A 24,915-nucleotide genomic window follows, 5' to 3' on the forward strand; every position below is an offset into this window, starting at 1 on the left:
TATGGTATCATAACTCGTAAAATTCAAATACCAATTTGACAAAACAAAAAAAAAAAAAAGATTTAAGAATGAGAAATAGAAATAGAAATTATTTTTTTAACTCGTACCTTTTTAATTAAACAATTAAAACTATAAGAAAAGAAGTTTTATGTTAATAATATAAGTTGAAGCCGTTTGATTAAAAATGAAAACAAATCTTCTTCGATTTATATAGAATTTTTAAAGGAAAAATCTATAAAATCCGAGACCAACAACCCAATTTCCAATCCCTCTCGAAAGTAAGGAAAGGAAACAACAGATAGAAGAAAATCTCTCTTTGGTTTTATACTATCTTTGACTAGTTTGTTGTACAATCAATTTGAAAGCCTTTTTATAAATGACCAAAAAATAAAGAATTGATACATGAAACAGAGAAATGGTAAGAAGAAAAGAAAAGGATGAAGAATAAATTGTTGTTCTTCTTTTTGTTTTGTGTGTAATAGAAAAGGAATTTGAATCTTGAAGGCATCAATATTTGCCAATTGCTTGGGAGAGGTAAAGCGACAATTAAATAAATATTTGGGTTTTGTTTTTAGAATAGACGAATTAGAAGATATTTATTTTAAAAGTAGAAATAAGAAAGAAGAAGAAATAATTTGATTGCGTGAAAAGGTAAAATGTACATTTGGAAGGGTACCATAAGAATCGGGAAAGGGGTCGCCCATTACGTGGACCCCTTGACACTTACTATTAATCACGCCCTTCTCCATATTAATATCCCTTTCTTTTCTAAAATTCATTTTCAACTTATAATTTCTTTACAAAACATTTCTATTTTCCATTTTCTTTTCTCACCACACACCACAACTATAATAAACAAACCCTAATATCACTTTTATCACTATCATCTCATTCTCCACCTCAAACTTATTATTATTAATGAGTTTAGGTTATTATTGCTGTTTTTATTGTTGTTAGAAAGGACGTACTGTTAGGTTTTATGTTTTAAGAATGGTTAGTAATGTTTGGTGTTACTTGAATTAGGGTTTACTATACTAATTATAAGAATTAGGGTGAATGATTTAAAATATATGTAGTAATGGCCGCCAAACTTGAGCAACCATGTTCAACTAAAAAAGGGAATTATATCCAATCAAAATAGGGATATACTTTTTATAATATCAATTTTTAAAATAATCATTTCATTTTAACAATCAATATCTTTATTTTCTTCCCACTAAAATAAAACATCGTCTCGTTGACAAAACCAACCAATTTTGATCAATATTCTAAAATCTTTTTTTATTTTAAAAAATAAATTAAGGAAAATAAAAAGAAAAAGAAATTAAAGCAAATGACGTCTCTAAGAAATTGATATAATATAATGCAATATCTGATGGCGACGTCCATGGTTTTTGGGTATGGCCCATAGTTTCGAATGTCACTTCAAATACAAATTTTAATATCTAAAAAATGAAAATGACACGTAGAGAGGGTCTAAGTAGAGAATAATATATATATAGATTTAAAGATCAACAAATCGAAAAGAGGGTTATAATTTATAAATATGTAATGTGTAATTAATAATTGGGTTAGCAAAGATTAAATAAAAATATAATTGTGGTACTTGTTTGAATTTCATTAAAAAGGGGAATTTAAAAATTAGGGTTTTAAGGCATAATCCAACCACTACCACCACTATAGATTGTGACAAAATAAATAAATAAAATTGTTTTTTGGGAGGAAAGGTAGAAAAATAAATCAAGTGAGAGAGCCACATATTTTCCCCTTATTTTCATTTGTGTTCCATTGACCTTGGAGTGATCACAATGCCAATATCTATAGTTTTTTTTGTATGCTTCAAAGAGAACCACATTTTTATAAATACTTTTATATTTGGACCACACTTTTATTTAGATCATATATATTTGAATCTAAGTGGAGGTAGCTATATGACCTTAGTCGATAACGACTTCATGCTTTAGATCATCTACATTTAATCTAATCTAACGTGTTTTGAGGTTTTTCAAAGGAACATTTTGATTGTAATTTTATTAGTTAAGATAAAACGTATATTATTGACTAATTAATTAGAAGTTAGTGGTTGAGTTCCTCCCTCCTATGTATCGTGTTTAGCTCAAAAAAAAGATTGTAAAGATAATTAATCATTAATGTTGATTTAGGTACGTTGGAAAATATTTTTTTGTAATGAAATTAGTTAATTTAGTTTGGATTGAATTAATTTGTGAGGTTGTAACTCTACTCTAGTATTTTGGATTTAGGTCTTCGTGGGATTTAATTTTAAACCTAATTTGGGATTAGTTTTATTTATTTTTATTCTATTTTTTTGGTATTTAAAAAAGATCAATTATGATAAGAAAATAAACACAATTTTTAAACAAAAACAAAAGGTTATAAATGAGCCAAAATAATTATTAAAGGGAGTCTTAATAATCAAATTACTACAATAGTACCAAAAACTAAAAATAGGTTAAGATGTTTATCAATGGATCAAGCAATTGATCTAATTTATTATGGGAAGGGAGACTGCCAAATTAGTAATTGAATGATAAAATAGCCAATCTTAGATTGACAACAATTTAAATGGATTTTAGAAAAAAACAAAAATCTTATAAGTATTTGTTAAAAATGCATTTAATACTTTGTTTTTATTTTTTTGTTTATTTTGTTTTATTGAAATGTTTATTATTGCCATTCAATTTTTCCTTCCATCATTTCAATAACTTAAAATGTTGCTTTTACTTCTTCATTTTGAATTTGGTTTTTATTTCCTCCTTTGATTTTTCTTCCAAATTTTGAATTTCATTTTCATTTTATAAAATTTCAAGATTTTACATAATTTTCAAAATAAAAACGAAAAAGTAGAAAAACGTAACATTTTGAAAACTTAATAACTAAAATAAAATTCCAAAATCTTCTATATACCCCTTATATATATATATTTTCATTTGGGGAAGGTTAATTGAAAATAATAGGTTATATAATCTATTTTAGGTAACAGAAAGGGTTGAGCTCAACTTTGATTGAGAAAGATAGGTTAACTCTCCACATTGGTTAGGGTTTAGAAGATGATGATCAATTATTTCTGATTAATTAACTAAGCATAAATATATAGCCAAAGCTTAGATGGGTTGCAGGGGAAGAATTTATTGTGGTCTTAGTGGACCGTTTCTTGATGGGGAAAGGACATCAAATGATCTTGAGAGAGAGAAATATATATATATATATATTGAGAGCATGCATGTTTCTTTCATTAATGTATTTGGAAATTTTGAATATATGATTGCAAATAATGAGATATATATTCAACCAATCATATTTTTACTCTATAATTAGGGTAGTAAGATTCAAATCATTCACTTTTAGGTTGAAATATTATGTCAATAATTGTTGAGCTAATTAACCATTTTTTCTGCAATCTTAAACAAATTACAAGAATACCTTCAAATTTATAGTTGTAAAACTTGATCATTCAAAACTTAAATAATTATATAAATTGTAATTGTTATATAAGTTAGAAGTTTTAGTACTTTTTATCGGGTCTATTTCTTACAACCCTAAATCTTAAATGATAAAAGTTTAGGGCTCTATCAGCAGGGTCTATTTTCTACAACCCTAAACCTAATTTCAATAATAGTTTAAAGTCTCAAATTTCACAATTAAAAGTTTGAAGGTATAATTAGATAAAAAGTACTTTTGTTTTGTTACATATAATATTAATAACATTCTAAGAGACGGAGAATAATACTTATTGTCTTGAAATTTAGTGATTTGATCCTTAATCCAATGAGAGAAAAACATTTAGAAGAAAAACTCATAAAATTTAGGATTACGATTGGTTACTTTTTTTTTCAACAATTCACATACATATTAATAAATGAGTTAAGTATAGTAAGACTCTTTTTGAATTAAACTCTTTTTAGAGAGACAAATTTGAAGAAGCAATTATTATGAGTGGTTGGCTTTAGGTTTACATTGAAGAAGATAAGATTGTTTGGTTGGAAAAAAGTAGAAAGCACTAAAGAAGTCTCCATCAACACATCAATTTTTCCTTTTCTTTCTTTGCATTGCATTGTTTTTTCTTCATCTATTGGTTTAGGGCTTTTCATGGAGTTCTTATTATTATTATTTCTTCAACTTGCTCTCTTCTACCTTTTCCTTTGCAAATGATGTTGATTCATGATTTGATTATCCATTATTGATGAATATAATCAAAATCCATCAAACCCTATTTTTAAAATATTTGTTTAGTTTCATATTAAGGTAATTATAACTTTTTATTATTTAAAAACAAACTACTTTTTTTTTTTTAACAAATAATGGTAATTATGAAATCAAAGATTATATTATTTGTTTTACAGTAGTAGGGAACCAAACATTCAATATTTTGTTTACTGAGTTATGCTCTCAAATTAATTGTCCTATAAAAAAATGTATCTAAATAATTAATTAACATATGAATTTTCATTGTTGTGGGTATAAAATTAACAAATAAAAAATGAGTAATAAATGTCAAATAGTAAAAAATGTAGCAAATGAGAAGTTTTGAAATGGTATTTAGTGTAGCTAATATGAAATTTTTAAATAGTATTTATTGTAACTAGATATAATTATTGTAGCCTTGCATAATCCTCATCCCAAACGGGCTCTTCGTCGTTCAAATTCAAATTCAAAGCACTTGATCAAGAATATTTAAGGATAAACATTTGAAGAACAGTTAGCTTAAGAGAGAGGAAAATAGAGTGTAGTTTTCAACACATAATCTACGTGAAAACATCGACTTTAAGGAGTACATATGTATAATTCAACTACTTCTATTTCAACATCAAATAATTGTATTTTTCTTTTACTTTTGGCTGATTTTCTTGATACTAAAAACAAAAACGAACTTATTTACACTTATTTCAACTAGATAAAACTTTAATTTTATTATCAAATAAAAATACACTATTTTTATAACTATCTCAAATAATTTTTTAAAAATAATTATCTCAAATAATGTTATTGATCTAGACGAAGATGGATATACATTTTCTTGAAATTAGAAAGAAAAACCAACATATTTACACGTAAGGAAATGACATGATTTTATAACTAAAATTGTTATTCCACGTATATATAAGATGATAGATCATTTTAACATAGAAAAAGCAACTGGAGATATAGAGGGATGATGAAGAGCAATGATTTGTGCTAAGTAATTAGATATGCGTTGGCAGAGGAGGAGACATCAAAATATTTGGCGTTGGATGGTTGAGGCGGTGGAGGACTAAGGCGGAGGAAGTCGCTGATGAACGCCCCGGTGATGGCCCCGATGGCCGGAGCCGTAATATAGATCCATATGTCATCGAAAGCCCATGAAACAATTGCCGGTCCTAAAGATCTTGCTGGGTTCATTGATGCACCGGAAATGGGCCTGCATTGGCCCAAAACCCGTCAGCCTCTTTTTTTTTTAAATAAATAATCAGTTACCTTTTTTATTCATGAGTTTTATTTTAATTTGGTTTCTAAAATTTACTTTTGTTTTTAACAACTATCTTTTTCAGCAGTTTGGTGTTAATATATATTAACCAGCTTAACATAATTAAATAAATTAGCTTTCGTTAATTCTTCATCACGTCAAATAGGAGTGAACAACTAAGAATAGGTAAAATTGTAGACTAAATGAAAACTAAACTCGTTTTAATAGGTTAAAACCTAAAAGATGAAATAAAAATTATAGTAAAAATTTAGAAGTAAAAGTGAATTATTTTAAAATGTAGAGAAACCAAACACCAAACACTAAGAATGAGAGAATGATCGACAATATAACATTTATTTGCTTTGATAAGTAGAAGATCGAAAATGTAGCCAAGACGTACCCGGCAATAAACACAGCAAGAGCAATGGCCATTCCAATGACAAAGCCAGAAAATTGACGAACCTATACATGATTAAAGAGAAAAATAATATGTTGGATGGGTTAAGGTGATCATCACTTATAGTCTTATATATAATAATTAAGAGTACACAAAAATGAAAGTTTGATTATAAGTAAACGACTTACTAATTGGGATTGATGGGATAAAGAAGAAAGGAGGAACATGAGAATGAAAGTTAAAAGAAGTTCGAGGAAGAAGGCAGAAAAGGGAGAAGAATAATTATAAAGTGGCCGAGTGATCAACTGTTGTGGTTTTATGCCAAAAACAAACATTGCTGCATACGTTGCCATTACACAACCTGTCGTTTGAGCCACCACATATGCCATTACCTAATCTCCAAACATTAAAAACTTTCAACTTAGTTTTATGTTATTTTAAATAAAAGAACAAAAACTTTGAATCCCATAATTTAATGAAATAAAAGTAAATTTTAATTAATTTGAAAATTAAAAAAGAAGAGTATATAGTAGTACCCTAGACCATGGAAAGTGACCAGAAATGGCAGAGGCAAGAGTGATGGCTGGATTAAAATGAGCACCAGAAATGGGAGCAAAGCAGAACGTCAAAACGCCCACCGTCAAACCAGCAGCCACGGCATAGTCCAGTATACCCATCTGACTGCCCGTCAGCTGCCCGGTCGCCGTTACCCCGCTCACGCAAAGAATCAACAAAAAACTCCCCACCATCTCTCCCAAAACCTACACCAAAAACATATTAAGGCCATAGCAGCGGTCGACCATCGTTGCAATAGAAAAATAGTATTCGAAGCATTACTGGGCGAACTAGATTATGGTCCATTGTCGTCGGTTGAGGGAAGGTGGCGGAGACGGTGACAGGGATTGTATTATTATTATTATTTGAAGCCATATGTGGAGTTGGTACAGTGTAATGTGGTTGTTGAAGGGTGGTTAAAAAGTTTGAAAAGCATGAGTTTGATGGTACGTGAGTTTAAAGTTGGTGTGCGTTTTGTAGTTAAAATTATGGTGATTTGGTAAAGTTGTTTTGATGTGTAGCTAACCACAGTCTACTTCCTATCATTCATGCGTACGTAATGTTTTGTTCACACTCTTATGGCTTTCGTCAACTACAGTTTATAAATACATTTGCGTTGGGCATGGGCATGGGCATGGGCATGGGCATGGGCATGGGCATGGGCATGGCAAAACACATCCGTGATGGGGTATCCCCAAAGCCCATCTGGGCTTGGGTTTCCTTGGGCCCAAGTGCTGGTGTACTTAATTAACAATCTCCCTAGTACATTGTCTTTTCAACTGATAATTTACTATATATATGTGTGTGTGTTCCTCTGGTGAATCAATCAACTCCCCAACTCCATAAGCAAAGAAAAGTAACAATAATAAATCCTAATAGTCAGTAGTTAGTTTGAAACTTTGTGTTGGATTAATATTTTAAACTAAAATCTCCATCTATCTTGTTTATTTTATTGTTATATAAACCTATTTATTTAAACAAACAATTTATTTTCACCCACCTTTTAAGAAACATCACTTTACAAGTTTCAGAATTATATATATATATATATATCACACAAATATAAATATAAAAAAAATTAAAAAGATTATCTTCAGCAGTCCACTTTGACTCTTGACTTTCAAATTTCACAATGCCTATCTATTTCCATATGTCAGAATATGTAAATGTTGCTTCAAAACCTGTTTACAATCATTTTCCCAAACTAGAGAAATTTAACATCAAATACATATTTCTCACTAAAATATGAAAACTACGTCAAGTCAAATTTTTTTAGAGATTTAAAAACATCCTAAAACTTTTTTTAAAAAAGTACCCTTAACATTAGTTTCGTAAAGTTTTATTTTAAAAACTTTTCATAATGAATACATGAACTAAAAAAGTTGATATCTCCTCGTGGAAATAACTATAAATTAAGAATTTGGAGTTTTGTTGAGTTAAAAAAGAATCAACCAAATAATGTTTCATTACAAAAGAAAAAATGAATTCTTTTTTAATAGAACTTTTTTTAGAAAAGAGTATGAATATTCCTGTAATTTAGTAATGGTGCAGTAATGAATTAAATACTTTACAACAATAATAACAAAGCAATATTCCATCTCAGTATTAAATAATGAGTAATCAGCTGGGGTTTGTTTTTTTACAATAGAAAAACAAAAAGAGAGAAAGAAAAAGGAAAACAGGTAATCAATTAATTCTTTATTACTGTGATGTTTAATAATTAAAGCAATTTTATTGTTTGTGCTTTTAATTTCTCTCTTTTATGGCTTAATTTGGAGCATTGAATTAAAGTTCTGAATTCTGAAGTTGGGTAAAGTTTAGGAAAAATCTTCAATAATTTGGTGAAGAAAAGAAAGAATTGATCAATATTCTTATGCATTTTTTATAATAAACTTAAGAGTATGGATTCTTTAAACTTTATTATTGTTGAATTTTTCTTAATGTTATAATTCTGCATATTAAATGTGATTAAAAAATTGGCCAAAACGTGAGTAAAAAGTTAGTGATTTCGATGACATTTCATTAATAATGAGTTCTGGGAATCGGGTGCAAGTGGAATTATATTTTTGACTTAGCTAGGTTCAATATTAAAGCATTATAGAGTTAAATCAATCAGACAGACACAGCTTAAGCATTGTTAATAAACATAAATTTGTATTATAAAAAAAACTTGCATGATTCGTTCTTTAAAAAAATTCACTTCGAGTTCTGCAAATCTAGTTTTCCAAAATCAATTATTATTCTAAAGTTTAATTGTTTTCGAAACTATATATATATATATATAAGTAATTGTTTTTGGCAAAAGCATTTAATTAAGATAGTCATTGGCATCCTCAAACACACAATTAATTTATCCAAATTCCAAATCAGGGATGAATAATTTGAATCCAACTCGAGTCCACTCACATTGGGGCCATCATACATTATCCAATCAATAAATACAACACATTTCTTCCCCTTTTTCGAAATCAAAGAAAGCCTCACCCTCAGTTATTCAATAATAAAATTACAAGAACACAAAACCTCACAAAGTAGTTAAGTTTTTTTAATTAATCAAGCAGTTGAAGTAAAATTAAAATTAGCACAAGTAGTCATCCGTCCCAATAAAGTTGAGCTAAATCCAAGTCTTGAAGTTGCTAAATCAAATTCAAGCAAATTATCCTCCATCTGGTAGGCTCCAATCACAATCGCCGTTCTCGCTTCAACTCCACCGTCAACAAATCCTAAGCACAATACCTCCTCGTTTACTTGTACCATCGAGTTCGCACCAAAGATTCTCCATATCACTTTCTTGTTCTGCAAAATCAAATCGATCGATGGCATCCCCGGCCCCAATCGAGTACTTCCAAAGCTTTTTGACTTATAACAAACCCCAAACGGTGCCACCGCCGCCACTCGCGGAATGTTTCGGAGCTCTCTCGTGATTGTTTTCACCAACGCGTTGTAAATTGATGATTCCAGTACGGTGTATGGATGGACGGTGCTGATTTTTGTACCGCCGTTTCCGTTGCTATCGATCTTCAGAAGGGTGGTGTTGATTGGGACGGTTTTAGAGTTGAATACGATGGATTTAACGCCGATGAAATATTCCGACGATTTTTCCCCCGAGGTGGAGACGCCGGCGGTGCTGACCGGGTTGATGAAGAGTGGGGTATAGGTGAGGGATTTTGTTACGTCGACGTTTTGTAAGAAATGGTACGGACCGTTACCAGAGAAGATGACGCCCGGGGATCTAGTGGAGCCGCTCAAGCACACGGCGAATTTCCGGTTAAAGCTGAAAGCCGCGGAGAATTGTGACGGCAGAGAGATTCCGGTTCTTCCGAATCCGGCCATTCCAGATACCCCGCCGGCGAGGCCTTCGAGAAGGAAAGTCGGACCGCAGACGAAGAGGAAATTGGGGATAGAGACGGCTCTGGTTGGATTGAAGCCATTGGTGGAAGAAACAGAGAGGACGTCGGAAGTGACTTCTCCGCTAGTGGAGAGTTGGATGATGGTGTTCCCGGGGAAATGACCACAAGTGTTGTTGTTGCAGCCGGGGCGGGGTGGCGAAAAGCAATCACCGCAAGAAGTGGATTTGGAGAGGGAACATTGGGCGGAGCGGCAACGGACAGGTTTGTAGGAGGAAGAAACGTAGCCACGGTCACAGTCGACCCACATGAACTGACCGCCGAGGTCCACCGTTAGCTTTACAGGAACCAGAGGAGTTCGTTGGCGAATCTGAGTGATGTATTGGCCAGATGGGTGTTTGGTGACGGGGAGAAGGAGGGATTTGGGACGGAAGGAAGTTGCGGCAAAGGAAATGGAGAAGAGGAGGAAGAGTATGGAGAAGGAGAAGGAAGTGGAGGCCGCCATTGATGGAGATGGTTTGAGGTGTTTGTTGGTGTGGAAGTGGCGATGGAGACTCTTGAGTTTATATAGGCAGAGTGTGGAGGACGAGTTTGACCGGTCAACGGAAATTTTACTTTCAATTTATCTTTAAACAATTATGGAATGGGACGAAGGCCATGACAATTCATTTATCTAAAATATGAATTTTCAATCTTCAACTTAGACATAAAATATGGATTTTAGAGTTGTGTTTATTTTATTATTAAATATATCAAAAGTTGATCTGATCTATATTTTAAAAAAATGAAAGAATTTATTAGAAATAAAATTAAAAAGTTTTGGGACCAATTAGACACAAATTCAAAATTAAAATATGAAAACTATAAACTTGTCAAAATTACAATATGTTTTCTCTCTCTTACCTTTTTTCATTTATTTCTAAACATACTTTTGTTTCTCAAAGGCTTAATCACGGCGTCTTCCTTTTGTTTTGTTTTCTTGTGTGTTTTATTTTTATCTTATGCTCAGTGGCTTTCTTTACTCACCGATCAAGTTTTGCATGTTTATCACTATATGATGCCCTACTACATTCATCTTGTTTGTAGTTATTACGTCAAAATATCTTTCTTTTTTTTTATTCTTTTACGGCTGTCAGATTTATTAATTTTAGTATTTTTTGTTGTTTGATTTTAAAAAAAACCTACCAAACTTGTTCAAACAAAATAGTCGTCTCAATTTTTAAAATAAAATAAATTTAAAGTCATTCCATAAATTAAAAAGATAGTGATGTGGCAACTGACTCGGATAATAGTTCTATTACTCCCACTCTTTAATTACAAACTTCTCTCAAAATATGAGGAGGAAGAACCCTGAATGGGAAAGACCATGAATTTTGTGTGGATGACGTGGAATTATTTAGTCAAACGTGGAAGGCTTCCAATTAGTCTTGGGATTGTGCAAAATCTAAACGGTTGTCGCTTTGTCCACGTGGAGGCTATGATTTTCCAGCTGTTAATCTGTTGAATTGGACACTTTTCGACATTAAAGTAATGTAGTACTACTCATTTATTTGACTTTTTCTATCACTTTCAATTCTTATCCCTTCATTAGTAAATTAAAACAAAATTCAACCCATTTATCCAAACTTAGCATTAATTTGGATTTTAGGATCTAGGAGTTGTATCCATTAAGAAACCAATAATTATTTTAATTTCAAAAGGTTGACAATAATTAGAAAACTTCATTTAAGTTTTTTAGTTAATCAAGCAGTTGAAGTAAAATTAAAATTAGCGCAATTAGTGTTTCGTCCCAGTAAAGTTGAGCTAAATCCAAGCCTAGAAGTTGCCAAATCAAATTCAAGCAAATTATCCTCTATTTGGTGCCCTCCAATCACCATCGCCGTTTCTGCTTCCACTCCACCCTCAACAAATCCCAAGCATAATACCTCCTCGGTCACAACCACCATCGAGTTCGCCCCGAACATTCTCCAAATCACTTTTTTGTTCTGCAAAATCAAATCAATCGATGGCACACTCGGCCCCAATTCAGTACTTCCAAAGCTTTTTGAACTATAACAGACCTCAAATGGCGCCACCGCCGCCACTCTTGGAATGTTCCCAAGCTCCGATGTGAATGTTTTCACCAACGCCCTGTAAATTGATGTTTCCAGTACGGTGTATGGATTGACAGTGCTGATTTTTGTACCACCGTTTCCGTTGCTGTCGATTTTCAGAAGAGTGGTGTTTAGTGGGACGGTTTTGGAGTTGAATTCGATGGATTTAACGCCGATGAAATACTCCGATGATTTTTCCCCGGCGAAGCCAACGGGGTTGATGAGCAACGGGGTATAAGTGAGAGAATTTGTTAAGTCGATGTTGGGTAAGAAATGGTATGGGCCGTAACCGGAGAAGATGACACCAGGGAATCCAGTGGAGCCGCTCAAGCACATGGTGAATTTCCGGCTAAAGCTGAAGGCGGCGGCGAATTGGGATGGTAGAGATATTCTGGTTCTTCCGAATCCTGCCATTCCAGTTACACCGCCGGCCAGGCCTTCGAGGAGGAAAGTCGAGCTGCAGATGAACAGGAAATTGGGGACGGAGAGGGCTCTGGTTGAATTGAAGCCATTGGTGGAAGAAACAGAGACAAGGTCGGAAGTGACTTCTCCGCCAGAGGATAGTTGGATGATGGTGTTTCGGGCGGAAAGGCTGCAAGTGTAGTTGTTGCAGCCGGGGTGGGGCGGCAAATAGCATTTGCCGCAGGAAATGGATTTGGCGAGGGAGCATTGGGCGGAGCGACAACGAGCGGGTTTGTAGGAGGAAGAAACGAAGCCACGGTCACAGTCGACCCACATTAGCCAACCGCCGAGATCCACTGTGAGATTGACCGGAACCAGAGGAGTTCGTTGGTGGATCTGGATGATGTATTGGAGAGATGGATGTTTGGTGACAGGGAGAACGAGGGATCTGGGGGTGAAGGAAGTTGAGGCAATGGAAATGGAGAAGAGGAGAAAGAGAATGGAGGAGAAGAGGGAGAAGGAAGTGGAGGCGGCCATTGATGGGGATGTTTTGAGGTATTTGTTGGTGTGGAAGTGAGGATGGAGACTGTGAGTTTATATGGGCAGAGCGTGGAGGACGAATTTGACCGATCATCGGAATCTTTGTGTTCATCATTTTGTTTTTCCTCGAGCAAACTTCTATATTATTTATGCTCAAAAGCTCAATGATGGTCTTCTTCCTCCCTCCCTCCCTCATTCTTTCTTTACTTTTTTAAAATTCTGAATGGTTCTTTTTAGTTACAAATTATTAAAGTAACTTTCTAATGTTTAAAGTAACACATGTTCTTTGATAATACTCATGTCACTTTGTTACATTGTTTAGATTCAAATAACTCTCTTTCAGGTTTAGTGTTTTTACCTTCTCTCATTTATCAATTTATTTTAAAATGAAGTTCTTATGCACATCTTTGATTTTAAGAAATTAAAATTTTGAATCAATCCGTGTTTAAGAAGGTATCCCTAAGATCCTCGTTAAAAATGTGAAGAAACAACACATGGACAAAAATATTTGTTTATTTTTTATTTTGAATGTGTTATACACTTCTAACAAAATGATTAGGAGATGTTTATGGTGTAAATATGTTTTAAATTATTAGAATTATTATTATTCTTACTTGGATATGCAAAATATTATTTAATATATAAAAGTTAAACATTTGTGTTTAATTTACAAATTTGTTATAGATAATAAAGTGAAATAATGTAAGATAAGAGACTCAAATTAAATAGTATTAGCTAGGTGTACACGTATATATTTTACTAAAATTAAAATGAGAGAGTCATCTCACACCTAGGTTAACACCAAGAAAACACAACAAACCAATTGAATATACACTTAGAAAAAAAGATAGCAAATATAACCTAGCGAGAGAAGTTGTGAGCCACTTAAAACAATAAATAAAAATTTCGTATTGAATATTCATTCAACGAGGACACAATGAGCCTCCATCAACACTGGTCTATTACGTATAGGCCAAACATGGTAATTAACAATACAACAAGTAACTCTTCATGCCTTATGCTTGGATGGATTCTGATTGCTCAACTTACAAATTCAAACAAGGTGGGTGTCACAGTATGAAATCCAACTAATACATCTTCCTCATGTATACAAGCATAACTCTTCATATAGTCTCACTGAATCAGGCTCAAAATAAGGAAAATCCAAACAACTCTTTATTAAAGTAAAATAAACAAACAACCAAAAGCTTTAGCTCTCACTTATTCATGAATAGTAGATAATAAAAATATAATACAAACCTAAAAAGTAAAGAGTATTTAATTTGATGGGAATTTAAGCATTGATTAATTAAAAAGTTTAGATAATTTTTAATTGATCAAGCATTAGATGTAAAATTGAAATTAGCGCAAGTAGTCATCCGACCCAGTAAAGTTGGGGTGAATCCAAGTCTAGAAGTAGCCAAATCAAATTCAAGCAATTTATCCTCAATCTGGTGGGCTCCAATCACAATCGCGGTTCTCACATCAACTCCTCCGTCTACAAATCCCAAGCACAATACCTCATCGTTTACCTGTACCATCGAGTTCGCACCGAACATGCTCCAAATCACTTTTTTGTTCTGCAAAACCAAATCTATCGTCGGAACTCCCGCCCCCAATCGAGTGCTTGGAAAGCTCTTTGAACTGTAACAAACTTCAAACGGTGCCACCGCTCCCACCCTCGGTACTTTTGATACCTCCGTCGTGAATGCTTTCACCAACGCTTTGTATATTGACGATTCTAGTACGGTGAATGGATTCACTGTGCTGATTTTCGTTCCGCCGTTTCCGTTGCTGTCGATTTTCAGAAGGGTCGTGTTGAGTGGGACGGGTTTGGAGTTAACGACGATGGACGTAACGCCGATGAAATATTCAGTGGATTTTTCCCCGGCGGAGGACACGCCTGCGGTACTGACGGGGTTGATGAAGAGCGGGGTGTAGGTGAAGGAATTTGTTAAGTCGATGTTGGGTAAGAAATGGTATGGGCCGTTACCGGAGAAGATGACGCCAGGGGAACTAGTGGAGCCGCTCAAGCACACGGCGAATTTTCTGTTAAAGCTGAAGGCGGCGGCGAATTGGGATGGTAGAGAGATTCCGTTTCTTCCGAATCCGGCCATTCCAGTTACGCCGGGGGCGAGGCCTTCGAGGAGAAAAGTGGAACCGCAGACGAAGAGGAAATTAGGGATCGACACGGCTCTGGTTGGATTGAAGCCGTTGGTGGAGGAAACAGAGACGACGTCTGAAGCGACTTCTCCGCTAGTTGAGAGACGGATAATGGTGTTGCCGGGGAAAAGGCTGCAGGTATTGTTGTTGCAGCCGGGGCGGGGTGGCGAAAAGCATTGACCGCAGGCACTGGACTTCGAGGCGAGGGAGCATTGGGCGGAACGACAACGAGCGGGTTTGTAGGAGGAAGAAACGTAGCCACGGTCACAGTCGACCCACATGAACTGACCGCCGAGGTCCACCGTGAGCTTGACCGGAACTAGAGGAGTTCGTTGGTGGATCTCGGTTATATATTGAAGAGATGGGTGTTTGGTAACAGGGAGAAGGAGGGATTTGGGACGGAAGGAAGTTGCAGCAATGGAAATGGAGAAGAGGAGGAAGAGAATGGAGGAGAAGAAGGAGAAGGAAGTGGAGGAGGCCATTGAGGAGGGAGTGTTTTGAGGTAATTTGTTGGTGTGAAGTGAGGAGGAAGGTTTGTGAATTTATATAGGAAGTGTGGTTGACGAATTTGACCGGTCATCCAAAATAATTATTTCTTCACTCTTCTTTTTCAAATAAGTTATGTATTTAGCTAAAAAGTTGATGTGCGAACACAGTCCTCAGATACACCATGTAACAAACAACTAAAAATTAATGATTAATCCAACAAATAATAACATTCTAGAATTATAAATATGACATGTTTAATTAAGAGTTAATCATAAATTTGGTTTAGTAATTTTTTATTTCCTGTCTATTACACGTTGAACTAAATATAATATCAAATCTGAAGTTCTGTGAGGAAAAAAAAAAGAAAAAAGAAGCTAATCTTACATTTCATTGATCAATAATTAAATTTTCTTGAATTATGGATACAAAAAATATTTAGAAAAGAAAACTTATTAGTATTCCTTTTTCTTTTTTAATAAAATAAAACTATATTTTCTCTCTATCTTTCTTGCTATTTTTCTATTAAAAAAATATTTCTTCTCAAAAGCTTGATTTGATGGCTGTCTTCTTCCTCCCTCCTTACTTTCTTTAATTCTAATGGTTAATGGCCTTCTTACTTTCTTTTTGAAATATTTTTTTATTTCTCTTCTAAAGGTTCTCTTTCTTTTTTTAATTGCTTTAAAAGGTTTTCCTACAAATGATTAAAGTACGTTTGAATGTTTGTATTACCATGCAGTGCACCAGTAAATAATCCTCTTCTACACAAAGTGAATTAATGTATGGTAATTGATATGAGTAATTACATCCCCATATCACAACTCTTGCACTAAAAAGAACACTCATCTCAATTAGGGGATAATTTTTTAAAATCAAAATTGATGAGATAAAAATAGAAATTTGTTTTCTTAAAAAAAAAAATTGCCAAAGTTTTCAAAAACAGTGTAAATGTTGATATGTAATTAACAAATTCATTTTTTCTTTTTGCACTTGCATCCTTGATAAAATCCAATTCCAGGAGTCTTTCTACAAATCTCCCAATAGGTTGAAAACTACAAATCTCATGCTAACAAACTAGCCTCCAAAATTGTAAAAATAAAACAATAAAACTTTGAAAGTAAATTTGAAGTTAATTCAATAATATCTACTCATTAGCTAACATTTTATATAAATAATAAAATTTATTACAACAAGATTAAACATAATTTTGAAAAGACACGAAGGGGCAACCAAGATTGGACAATAGTTTTAGTACCCTACCAATAATAATTAAGATCTTCTCTCAAAATGTGAGCAGGAAGAGCCCAAATTCGAAATACCCTAAATACTTTGTGTGGATGACGTGGAGTATTTTTGTTCAAACGTGGAAGGCTTTGAAAAGTCTTCAGAAGGGTGCGATACCAAAACGGTTGGCGCTTTGTCCACGTGGAGCCTCTGATTTCTCCAGCTGTTTGCCACGTTTGAATATAAGTTGTAGTACTACTCATTTGACTTTTCTATCACTATCCATTCTTATCCTTTCTTTAACAACTTTAAATTCAAATTCACCTAATTAATTTGCCCAAGCTTGGCCTTCATTAGGATTTTAGGACTTACCAGTTGTACCCATCAATTAATTCAGTAATTATTTTAATTTCAAATCTATACTTTCATTATTGTTAGTAACTTTTATGTCATGTTATTAGTTCATAACATTGGTTGGACTAGGCTCTTGTTGGTATATATATAAATATTATCCAACAAATTGCACCACAAAATTGAATAATCCATAAACTTTTGACTTGGAACATTGACAATACATACTATTAAAAAACATGATCTTAGGGGTCCATAATGATAGACGTGGAGAAAAGATTTGAGAAGAAAAAATTAAGTTATTGCGTGTTGACAATAACATATGATGTAATAGGTAAAGCTCAAAGTTTCAATTAAATAATATAGTAAGCAAGCATGTTATTGTCACATCTAACATGGTTTTATTAATAAGATATTGGATTACATCGGTTAAAATAAAGAAGACATGTTCCATTAAGTGAACATTCATTCGTAATGTACTTTCTATCATATCCTCTGAACGACGTGTAAGAGGATATCATAAATTAATAAATATTGCTAAATCATACCAAATATTTAATTACAATTTCTGTTAGAATAACTATGGATACGCCTTAAAAGAATATTTGAAGAGTCCTTACAAAAATAGTAAAAAAAATTAATAATGAAATTTATATCACTATATTTTCTAAATTGCAAAAGTAGCAAATTTAAAAGTCAATAATCGTACGATTATATAATTAATTGTCATATTCGCTAAAAGATATGTGCAATGAGCTATTTTTTCTAAATGTTTTTGTCATTTGATGCAATTTTCTGATATTTTATTTGTTCAGCTCGTTTGAACAAAGTTTGTGAAGAATATTAGGATAGGAAAATGATTTTAATGGTTCCTTTTTGAAAAATATTATTTTATAAGGAAAGGTTGTGAAGCTAATGGGAAAAATATTTTATTTGGTTCTTTTTTAAAAAATATTATTTCCTTGTTTATTGAAGATTTTTGATTGAGATTATAATGCACTTGTATGGGCATTATTCAACGTGCTTTATTTTGTAAAAATGGAGAGAAATGTGTGACTACGCAAGAGGAAGACAATTTTGTGAGGGACAACTTCACATTTAAAGAGTCAGTTATTCATAAGAATTAGACGCGTGTAAGTCCTCTCTTAATGTTGTGATTTGTTGCTGATACTTGTACTAGCTACTGTTTAGCCTGAGTTTAATCACAACATTCGAAGTTCAAGTTTCTATAGTATGAAGATTTAAAAGAACTTTTGTTTACGTCTTGTTGAATGATGTGGTTCAGGTGAAGTTTCTCCAGTACACTACCTTAATATGTTGATTGATGAGAAACTTCATTAAATGAGATATTTTGGTTAGTCAAATGTATCTTTGAATAAGTTTAGTGATAGAGTTATTTTATGTAATGTTGTATCACTAATAGTACCGAGTGAATATTGGTAGTGTTAAACTCTATACTAAAACATCATATAATAAGTTGATTACAATTTATATATCAAATAAATAAAATCTCTGATCTCAGGTCAAGGACATGTCAGACGTATATGTTGTATCATCGAACTAGGTTAACAGTATTTACTGTTTTTTTCTGTCTCTACTTATATGCACTATTAGTTGTTCGTACCGTTAGTTATGTAAGGGTTCATCCTTGTTTCCTGTTGTTGTGACATTCACTATTTATCAAATTCTATTTCATTAATAATTTTCATAAAAAAAAACTTTTAAAAATATTTACAAATTTAAAAAATATCACAAATCATTTATGTATATTTATTTATTTATTGTGTCGGCACAAGGAAACAAAGGATTTATGGATGAACAGATCAAAATTAATGGATGATAAGACTTAATTACAAATCATGAAGATTAAAAATATATATATAAATTTTCTTTTCAAAATTATTAGCCCAAATTCATATATATGCAAAGGATAAAGGAAGTGATTTCCTATGGAAATTTCATGAGGAACAATTTTTATTTTCTTTTTCGATTTACTATTTTGAAATTATATCACTATAGTTAGAAAGCAGTGGCAAACTTTCCCGTGTTCGTCCTCTTCAATTTTTTTTATAGAAAATTTAACACATGATAAAACTGTAGGTAGACAGTTAAATAGATTGCACAATAAACATAACCTAAGTTAGACGTAAATATTTTATATATTTTGATAAGGAGAAGCACATAGGAATCTAGCTCTATTATAAATAAGAATAATAGCAACTATAGTATTATTGACAAATCACCAAATGATGTATGATGTTATAATATAGACTCGACATTATCTTTAAAATGTTATTATCATAGCAAACCATAGTACTAAAATTTCTCCCTTTACAACTAGGAGATCAATATTTCAACTTAGGTGTTAAAAAGCTTGATCAGTGAGATCTAGATGATAGAGAGGTTGTGTATGCTCATGCAACCCATCACCCTCATCCAAAAGAGAGAATTTAACTATATGACACATCATATCATCTAGTTGTAGTCGTCAATTTTTTTGCATCAACAATACCACATATGATTTTTCATTTTTTTTCCTATGGGTTCAAAACTAAGAGTGGAAATGCATTGAAATCACTTCAAGTTGAAGTTATAAAATAGGAAATCCGCCCATGTTTGAAGGATACAAATTAAAACATCAATTTTAACCTTTTTGTTATAAAATAAAGCGTTTTTCAAAATTTGGCTTCAATGCAAATAAACCATGAAATTAGTGTATAAATATAATTAAAACAAATTAAATACTCTTTTCAAACTATGCTTAAGTAATAATAATATTTTTGGTGTTTAATTTGATAATTCTTGGGCCTATGCAATTGGGCTACATTGCCGGAGCCCACAATGGTAAACTCTCCCTAATCTCCCAAATTTATTAATTTCAAATAAATAAATTTGCAAGGAATCAGTCTGATCATTTCTAACATTTTTTAAAATCAATATATTTTTAGTTTGTTGAATTAATAAAAGAGGGATAATTAATCAAACATTTCTAACTCAATTATGTATGCCAAAATATGGGTAGTTAAAAAAACTAATATATCATTGAAAGGAAAAAAATACTAATGGTATCGTTGGTTTAATTGACAAACTAAAATTAGTTATGGACAAAAAAAGAATTGATCTTAAAGAAACCCGAGCTCCATCTTTCTTTACTATGTAATAAAAGAGCGTTACATATATAAGGATATACCATATGGGTTTAATGTTTGAATCAATAGAGAACATCTTGATCATCTCAATGCTGTATGTGTACTATTATATTCCCAATTCCTTTAGATGCAAAATGAGGGGTTAGTGTGAGCTTATCCATATAGTACTTATAAATCGTAAAATTATTATAGTTTATAGACTAAAGTGGTTGGAGTATTGAAAAAATTTACTATCTCACGCACATTGGTAGCCAAAAGCTAGCTGTGGATGGGAATCAGAACATCACAGTTGAGACATAAAGGTTCATCCATTAAGCTTTGAGTGATATAATGAGAAAGAAGTAGTTTTGCATGCAAATAATAAAGGGGAAAAAAATGAAGAAAGAGGTAAATGTATAAATGTACATATATAGGTATAGAGAGAGAGAGAGCAAATAATTAAGAAGGGAAAAGAAGTTCCTTAGCCACTTTAATTAAGGAAGAGGTGAAACCCTTTGTTTGGTTCTCTGATATTTTAGGTATATGGATTGCTATGCGTCGTAGAACAAGTTGTGATGCATTAATAACAGACTCAACTACTTGATATATGTTGATGATAAAATTTAGGGAGAAAAAAACTGTACATGACAACCCTGATAAATTTTGTAGTTTTAGAACGACAAAATCAAGAAAAATTATTTTGATGCTAAAATCAAGGATGAAATTAAACTCTAAAATGAAGAAAGAAGAAGCCAAAAGTTTGATTCTAGATAAATTAAAAGTAAAAGTTAAACTCATATGAAGTTGTAACAATGTGTTTAATAGGAAGAAGGATTTAAAGTTTACCTAATTAGGCTTGATTCTAGATGAGTTTTTTCTTATATCCTATCCAAACTAGAACTACTAAATCAATAATTAATTAATTGACCCTAGACTTATTTAAGTGATCTAAATTAATCTAACCGTTTTTACTAACTTTTGATGTATTTCTTTCTATCTAATGTAAAAAAAAAAAACGAGTTTACAATTAGTGGTGTTAGATAGTATATAGTTTCATCTCAAAACCAATTGATTATGAGAGGAGTAGTTCATCCATTCTTAGTTTTTTCAACGTGAGACTCTCAACACATCTCCAACAAATAGTGTGTTTTACCTTACGAAGGGCACGTAATTGAGGTAAGGTATTAGGCGTGAGACGCGTAATACATGCATATATTTACAAAGAGATATACAAAGAAACAAATAATATGATAAAAGTAATATTAATAAAACCATATCATAATTCTCACGAGACCTACAACTTCCTGCATTTATTACATATACACACAAATATATGTATATGTCCTTCCCCCCTTCTCTCTTTCTTTCTATTTATATATAAATACCTTCTCAATAATAATCCTTCTCTTTTGTTCCCAAAACACACTCATACAACACTCTTCAAATAAAACCAGACACATCATGGCTCATATTGCTGTGGAGAGAAATAGAAGAAGGCAAATGAATGAACATCTTAGGGTTTTGAGATCTTTAACCCCTTCTTTCTATATCAAAAGGGTTTCTCTTCAATCTCTCTCTCTCTCTTTTATTCTTAATTTTCATGTGCTTTCATATGATGGAGTTTGGTTACTTTTATCTTAATTATTACAGGGAGATCAAGCCTCCATTATTGGGGGAGTCATAGAGTTCATCAAGGAGTTGCATCAAGTATTGCAATCCTTGGAGTCAAATAAACGAAGGAGGAAGAGTATAAGCCCTAGCCCCGGTCCGAGCCCAAAGGCACAGTTGGTGGCTTTGGGATCTGATAATAGCCCGTTTGGATTCGAAAATGGAGTTGATGTCGGAGCATGTTGCAATTCATCGGTTGCAGATGTTGAAGCAAAGATTTCGGGTTCGAACGTGGTTTTGAAGATCATTTCTCGACGGATTCCCGGCCAACTTCCAAAGATGATTGGTGTCTTCGAGAGGCTGTCCTTTGAGGTTCTTCATCTCAACATTAGTAGTATGGATGACACGGTTCTATACTCTTTTGTTGTCAAGGTATACAATATCGCCTTATTTAACTACCCTCCTACTTAGGGTTTCTATTTTGATTGGGATATGACATAAAGCTCATACTTGAAACCCTAATCTTTTTTTTTTTTTTTGTTTATTTCACATATGAAAACAAAACTATCTATAGCTGAATAGGAATTATATAAATTGGAAAATATTTAAGATATCATATACACAAGAGGGTACTATATATTACCAAAGATAGATGGAAAATAATTTTGAAAGAATTTGAAGTTATTGTAAATAAAATTACATTTATTTGGATCAAAACTGACACAAGGAAACTATAGAAAGTTTGAATCATTGTTAAACTTTTTTTTTGCCCAAGTATAGATCACCACACAAATTCATTAGAAAAAGAGGGAGAATAATTCATGTGTATTCAACGCTTCAAAACAATATTATTTTTGCATGTGATGATCATATCATATATTCAATTTTGATCTATCTTTCCCTTCATATATCCAAATTTTGATCTAACTTTGGACTAAAGTTAGGGTTCATGGGTTTCCACTTTTAGCTATCAACCCATCCTATCTTCAATCTTCAACAACTTTATATTTAAACGCATGCATGGAATAACGACTAGGTAAAATTGATAAATAAAACTATCCTTAAGTTCTTGAGATTATAAATCTAGAATAACTTATCATCTTTTTTTTTTTTTTTTTATGCATGCATGCATGTAATATTGTTTTACACATAAAATTTTATTTTAAACTCTAGATTCGTGGATGGTGCGTGATCAAAATGATTTAAATTGTTATTTATTTTCCTTAATTGATAAGTTTTATTTAAACTTTTTGTTGGATGCAGATAGGACTTGAATGTCAGCTAAGTTTGGAGGAATTAGCTTTTGAAGTTCAACAAAGCTTTTGCTCTCAACTTTATTTATGCCAGTGATAAACATAATATAATTAACCTTTCAATGACTTAATTATATGCTTAATTATGGTCAGTTTAAGTTTACATTAAGAATAGAAAAATAAGACAGTTTGGCCGATCACTGTTTAATCAATATATGAAGTTTATATATAATATGTTTATTTATTTATTTATATTCCTCCCTTATTATAAGTACTTTATCTACTTTTTAGTTTAATAATTGCAGAACATAGATTAAACTATGGTTCTTTGGAATGATATTAATGTTTTTAATGGCCAATCTTGTAGTTGAAGATCATGATTAAGCCTTCCGCAGTTAGGAAATTTTTTAAAAAACAATTCTTTTCTTAATTATATTTTAATTTTTTGACAACATGTGTGAGATTTTTCCTTGTGATCATCTAAAGATTTTTCCTAATATTTTGATTCTTTTATGAGTCATATAATTAACTAAAACCTTCAATTAACAATTTTATTAATTAACTAAAAAACCTAACTAGCTAGTGTATCAAATTAAATCCTTCCATTAGATAAAAACTCTAGAAAATAAAATTACTCCTCCTAAAAACCTACAAAACTAGAAAGAAAGAAAAAATGTAATTCTTTCCTCAACGAATAATAGAGAGAAATAGGGTAGATGAAAACATAAAATATCCCTCGTATATATGTTAATAAAGACATAAAGTTATTAATGTTTATCTGAGGTCTACAAGTACATTATATTTTAATTTTCTCTAATTTTATGGTAATCTAGGGCATAATTAAGTATACATCTATTCATACCTAAATAAACTTAGGGTACTGTTGACATGGATAATATCAAAATTTCCATCAAAGCTCAATTTAAGCAAATGGATAAAACAATCCCTGGATGAATCATATTGAACACCAAATGATAATTTATAAATCAACTACATTTTATAATTTGTTAAACTAATCTTGGCAATGAAATATTAATTAGCCACAAACTTTAATTTTTTTCAAAACAGCAAACTCTTTTTTTCACTAATCTTTCTCTAAATAATATATATATATATATATATATATATATATATATATTCTCACCCACAAATCATTATCCATAACTCTTTCCTATAGAGTCACACACACGAGCTAATTATTAGTTTATTTTAAATATTCTCACATTACTTTCACATATTCATTTTCTTATTGAACTACATTCATATATACACATGAAGAAATGTTTCCCTATTAGTATAATATATATTCTCTCTCTCTCTATTTTTTTTTATTCTTATTTAATTACTTATGCTATGATTTAAACTTACATAAATTACACTTGAAACCTAAAAATAATAGAATATCTAAACACTAGAAAGCTCACACACCCAACTACCGTTTGAGAGGGGGGTGGTTTCTAGTTTCTCAAAGTTTGAAAGTTATCAATGTAGTGATAGTAGCACCCAATACTGATTGGTATCATTGTGAATTGCTTTCAATTTAAGGCATCTGCTATTGCCTACTTATCATAATCACTACTCGGCAACATTTGCTATTCAATTCTTACAAATAGGCCTCATTCTGGTTCTCATTGAGTTGGGGTCTGGGCTTGTGGGTTAGGCCCAACTAGGAAGGCCTTTTGGGCCATGATTTTCAGTTCCCTTTTTTTCTTTTTCTTTTTCTTTTTCTTTTTGGAAATTATTGTTTTTACTTTTAAATTTTAAAAGAAAATAATAGTTTGGTAAAATAAAAATTTGAATTTCTGGAAGTGAGCAAGTTGGATTATTGTTTCAAAAAATTGGACCAATAATGACAATGGCATGTGAATTTGGGTACTGCATATTCCTGCCTCCTCACTCTAATTATT

At 32.0% G+C, this 24,915-nt stretch overlaps 5 protein-coding genes across 6 annotated transcripts; 1 reads left to right on the forward strand and 4 right to left on the reverse strand.

Annotated features, from left to right (window-relative positions):
• Nucleotides 1-5,062: 5,062 nt before the first annotated feature.
• On the reverse strand, nucleotides 5,063-6,896 carry LOC101203206 (probable aquaporin NIP7-1). Its single transcript, XM_004134407.3, has 5 exons — nucleotides 6,696-6,896; nucleotides 6,395-6,619; nucleotides 6,047-6,250; nucleotides 5,862-5,923; nucleotides 5,063-5,416 (listed from the first exon to the last, which is right to left on the reverse strand). The coding sequence occupies exons 1-5, from the start codon at nucleotides 6,786-6,788 to the stop codon at nucleotides 5,194-5,196; spliced, it is 807 nt and encodes a 268-aa protein (XP_004134455.2). The 5' UTR covers nucleotides 6,789-6,896; the 3' UTR covers nucleotides 5,063-5,193.
• A 1,841-nt stretch (nucleotides 6,897-8,737) lies between these two features.
• On the reverse strand, nucleotides 8,738-10,315 carry LOC101210491 (probable aspartic proteinase GIP2). Its single transcript, XM_004134105.3, has one exon. It carries the CDS (start codon nucleotides 10,263-10,265, stop codon nucleotides 8,967-8,969), a length of 1,299 nt encoding a protein of 432 aa, XP_004134153.1. The 5' UTR covers nucleotides 10,266-10,315; the 3' UTR covers nucleotides 8,738-8,966.
• Nucleotides 10,316-11,025: 710 nt separating this feature from the next.
• Nucleotides 11,026-12,952, reverse strand: LOC101210239 (probable aspartic proteinase GIP2). Its single transcript, XM_004134104.3, has one exon. It carries the CDS (start codon nucleotides 12,790-12,792, stop codon nucleotides 11,503-11,505), a length of 1,290 nt encoding a protein of 429 aa, XP_004134152.1. The 5' UTR covers nucleotides 12,793-12,952; the 3' UTR covers nucleotides 11,026-11,502.
• An 845-nt stretch (nucleotides 12,953-13,797) lies between these two features.
• LOC101210735 (probable aspartic proteinase GIP2) lies at nucleotides 13,798-15,488 on the reverse strand. Its single transcript, XM_004134106.3, has one exon. The coding sequence runs from the start codon at nucleotides 15,438-15,440 to the stop codon at nucleotides 14,133-14,135; it is 1,308 nt and encodes a 435-aa protein (XP_004134154.1). The 5' UTR covers nucleotides 15,441-15,488; the 3' UTR covers nucleotides 13,798-14,132.
• A 6,047-nt stretch (nucleotides 15,489-21,535) lies between these two features.
• On the forward strand, nucleotides 21,536-23,260 carry LOC101203445 (transcription factor MUTE). Of its 2 annotated transcripts, none has more exons than XM_011652689.2 (3): nucleotides 21,536-21,704; nucleotides 21,798-22,187; nucleotides 23,019-23,260. In XM_011652689.2, the coding sequence occupies exons 1-3, from the start codon at nucleotides 21,609-21,611 to the stop codon at nucleotides 23,103-23,105; spliced, it is 573 nt and encodes a 190-aa protein (XP_011650991.1). In that variant the 5' UTR covers nucleotides 21,536-21,608; the 3' UTR covers nucleotides 23,106-23,260. The 2 variants fall into 2 exon arrangements, with proteins under 2 accessions (XP_011650991.1, XP_031737973.1); XM_031882113.1 differs by having other exon boundaries at nucleotides 23,023-23,260.
• Nucleotides 23,261-24,915: the final 1,655 nt, after the last annotated feature.

The sequence above is a fragment of the Cucumis sativus genome, chromosome 3 (assembly GCF_000004075.3).
Source record: "Cucumis sativus cultivar 9930 chromosome 3, Cucumber_9930_V3, whole genome shotgun sequence".
NCBI lineage: Eukaryota > Viridiplantae > Streptophyta > Magnoliopsida > Cucurbitales > Cucurbitaceae > Cucumis > Cucumis sativus.

Bases quoted from the DNA above. Each gene is read 5' to 3' on its own strand.
- LOC101203206 (XM_004134407.3), bottom strand. From the start codon at position 6,788: ATGGCTTCAAATAATAATAATAATACAATCCCTGTCACCGTCTCCGCC. The intron at 5,924-6,046 runs GTAAGTCGTTTA...AATCATGTATAG, and splicing joins TATCCCATCAATCCCAATTA to GTTCGTCAATTTTCTGGCTT. The intron at 5,417-5,861 runs GTACGTCTTGGC...GGGCCAATGCAG, and splicing joins CTTGCTGTGTTTATTGCCGG to GCCCATTTCCGGTGCATCAA.
- LOC101210491 (XM_004134105.3), bottom strand. From the start codon at position 10,265: ATGGCGGCCTCCACTTCCTTCTCCTTCTCCATACTCTTCCTCCTCTTC.
- LOC101210239 (XM_004134104.3), bottom strand. From the start codon at position 12,792: ATGGCCGCCTCCACTTCCTTCTCCCTCTTCTCCTCCATTCTCTTTCTC.
- LOC101210735 (XM_004134106.3), bottom strand. From the start codon at position 15,440: ATGGCCTCCTCCACTTCCTTCTCCTTCTTCTCCTCCATTCTCTTCCTC.
- LOC101203445 (XM_011652689.2), top strand. From the start codon at position 21,609: ATGGCTCATATTGCTGTGGAGAGAAATAGAAGAAGGCAAATGAATGAA. The intron at 21,705-21,797 runs GTTTCTCTTCAA...TAATTATTACAG, and splicing joins CTTCTTTCTATATCAAAAGG to GGAGATCAAGCCTCCATTAT. The intron at 22,188-23,018 runs GTATACAATATC...TGTTGGATGCAG, and splicing joins TATACTCTTTTGTTGTCAAG to ATAGGACTTGAATGTCAGCT.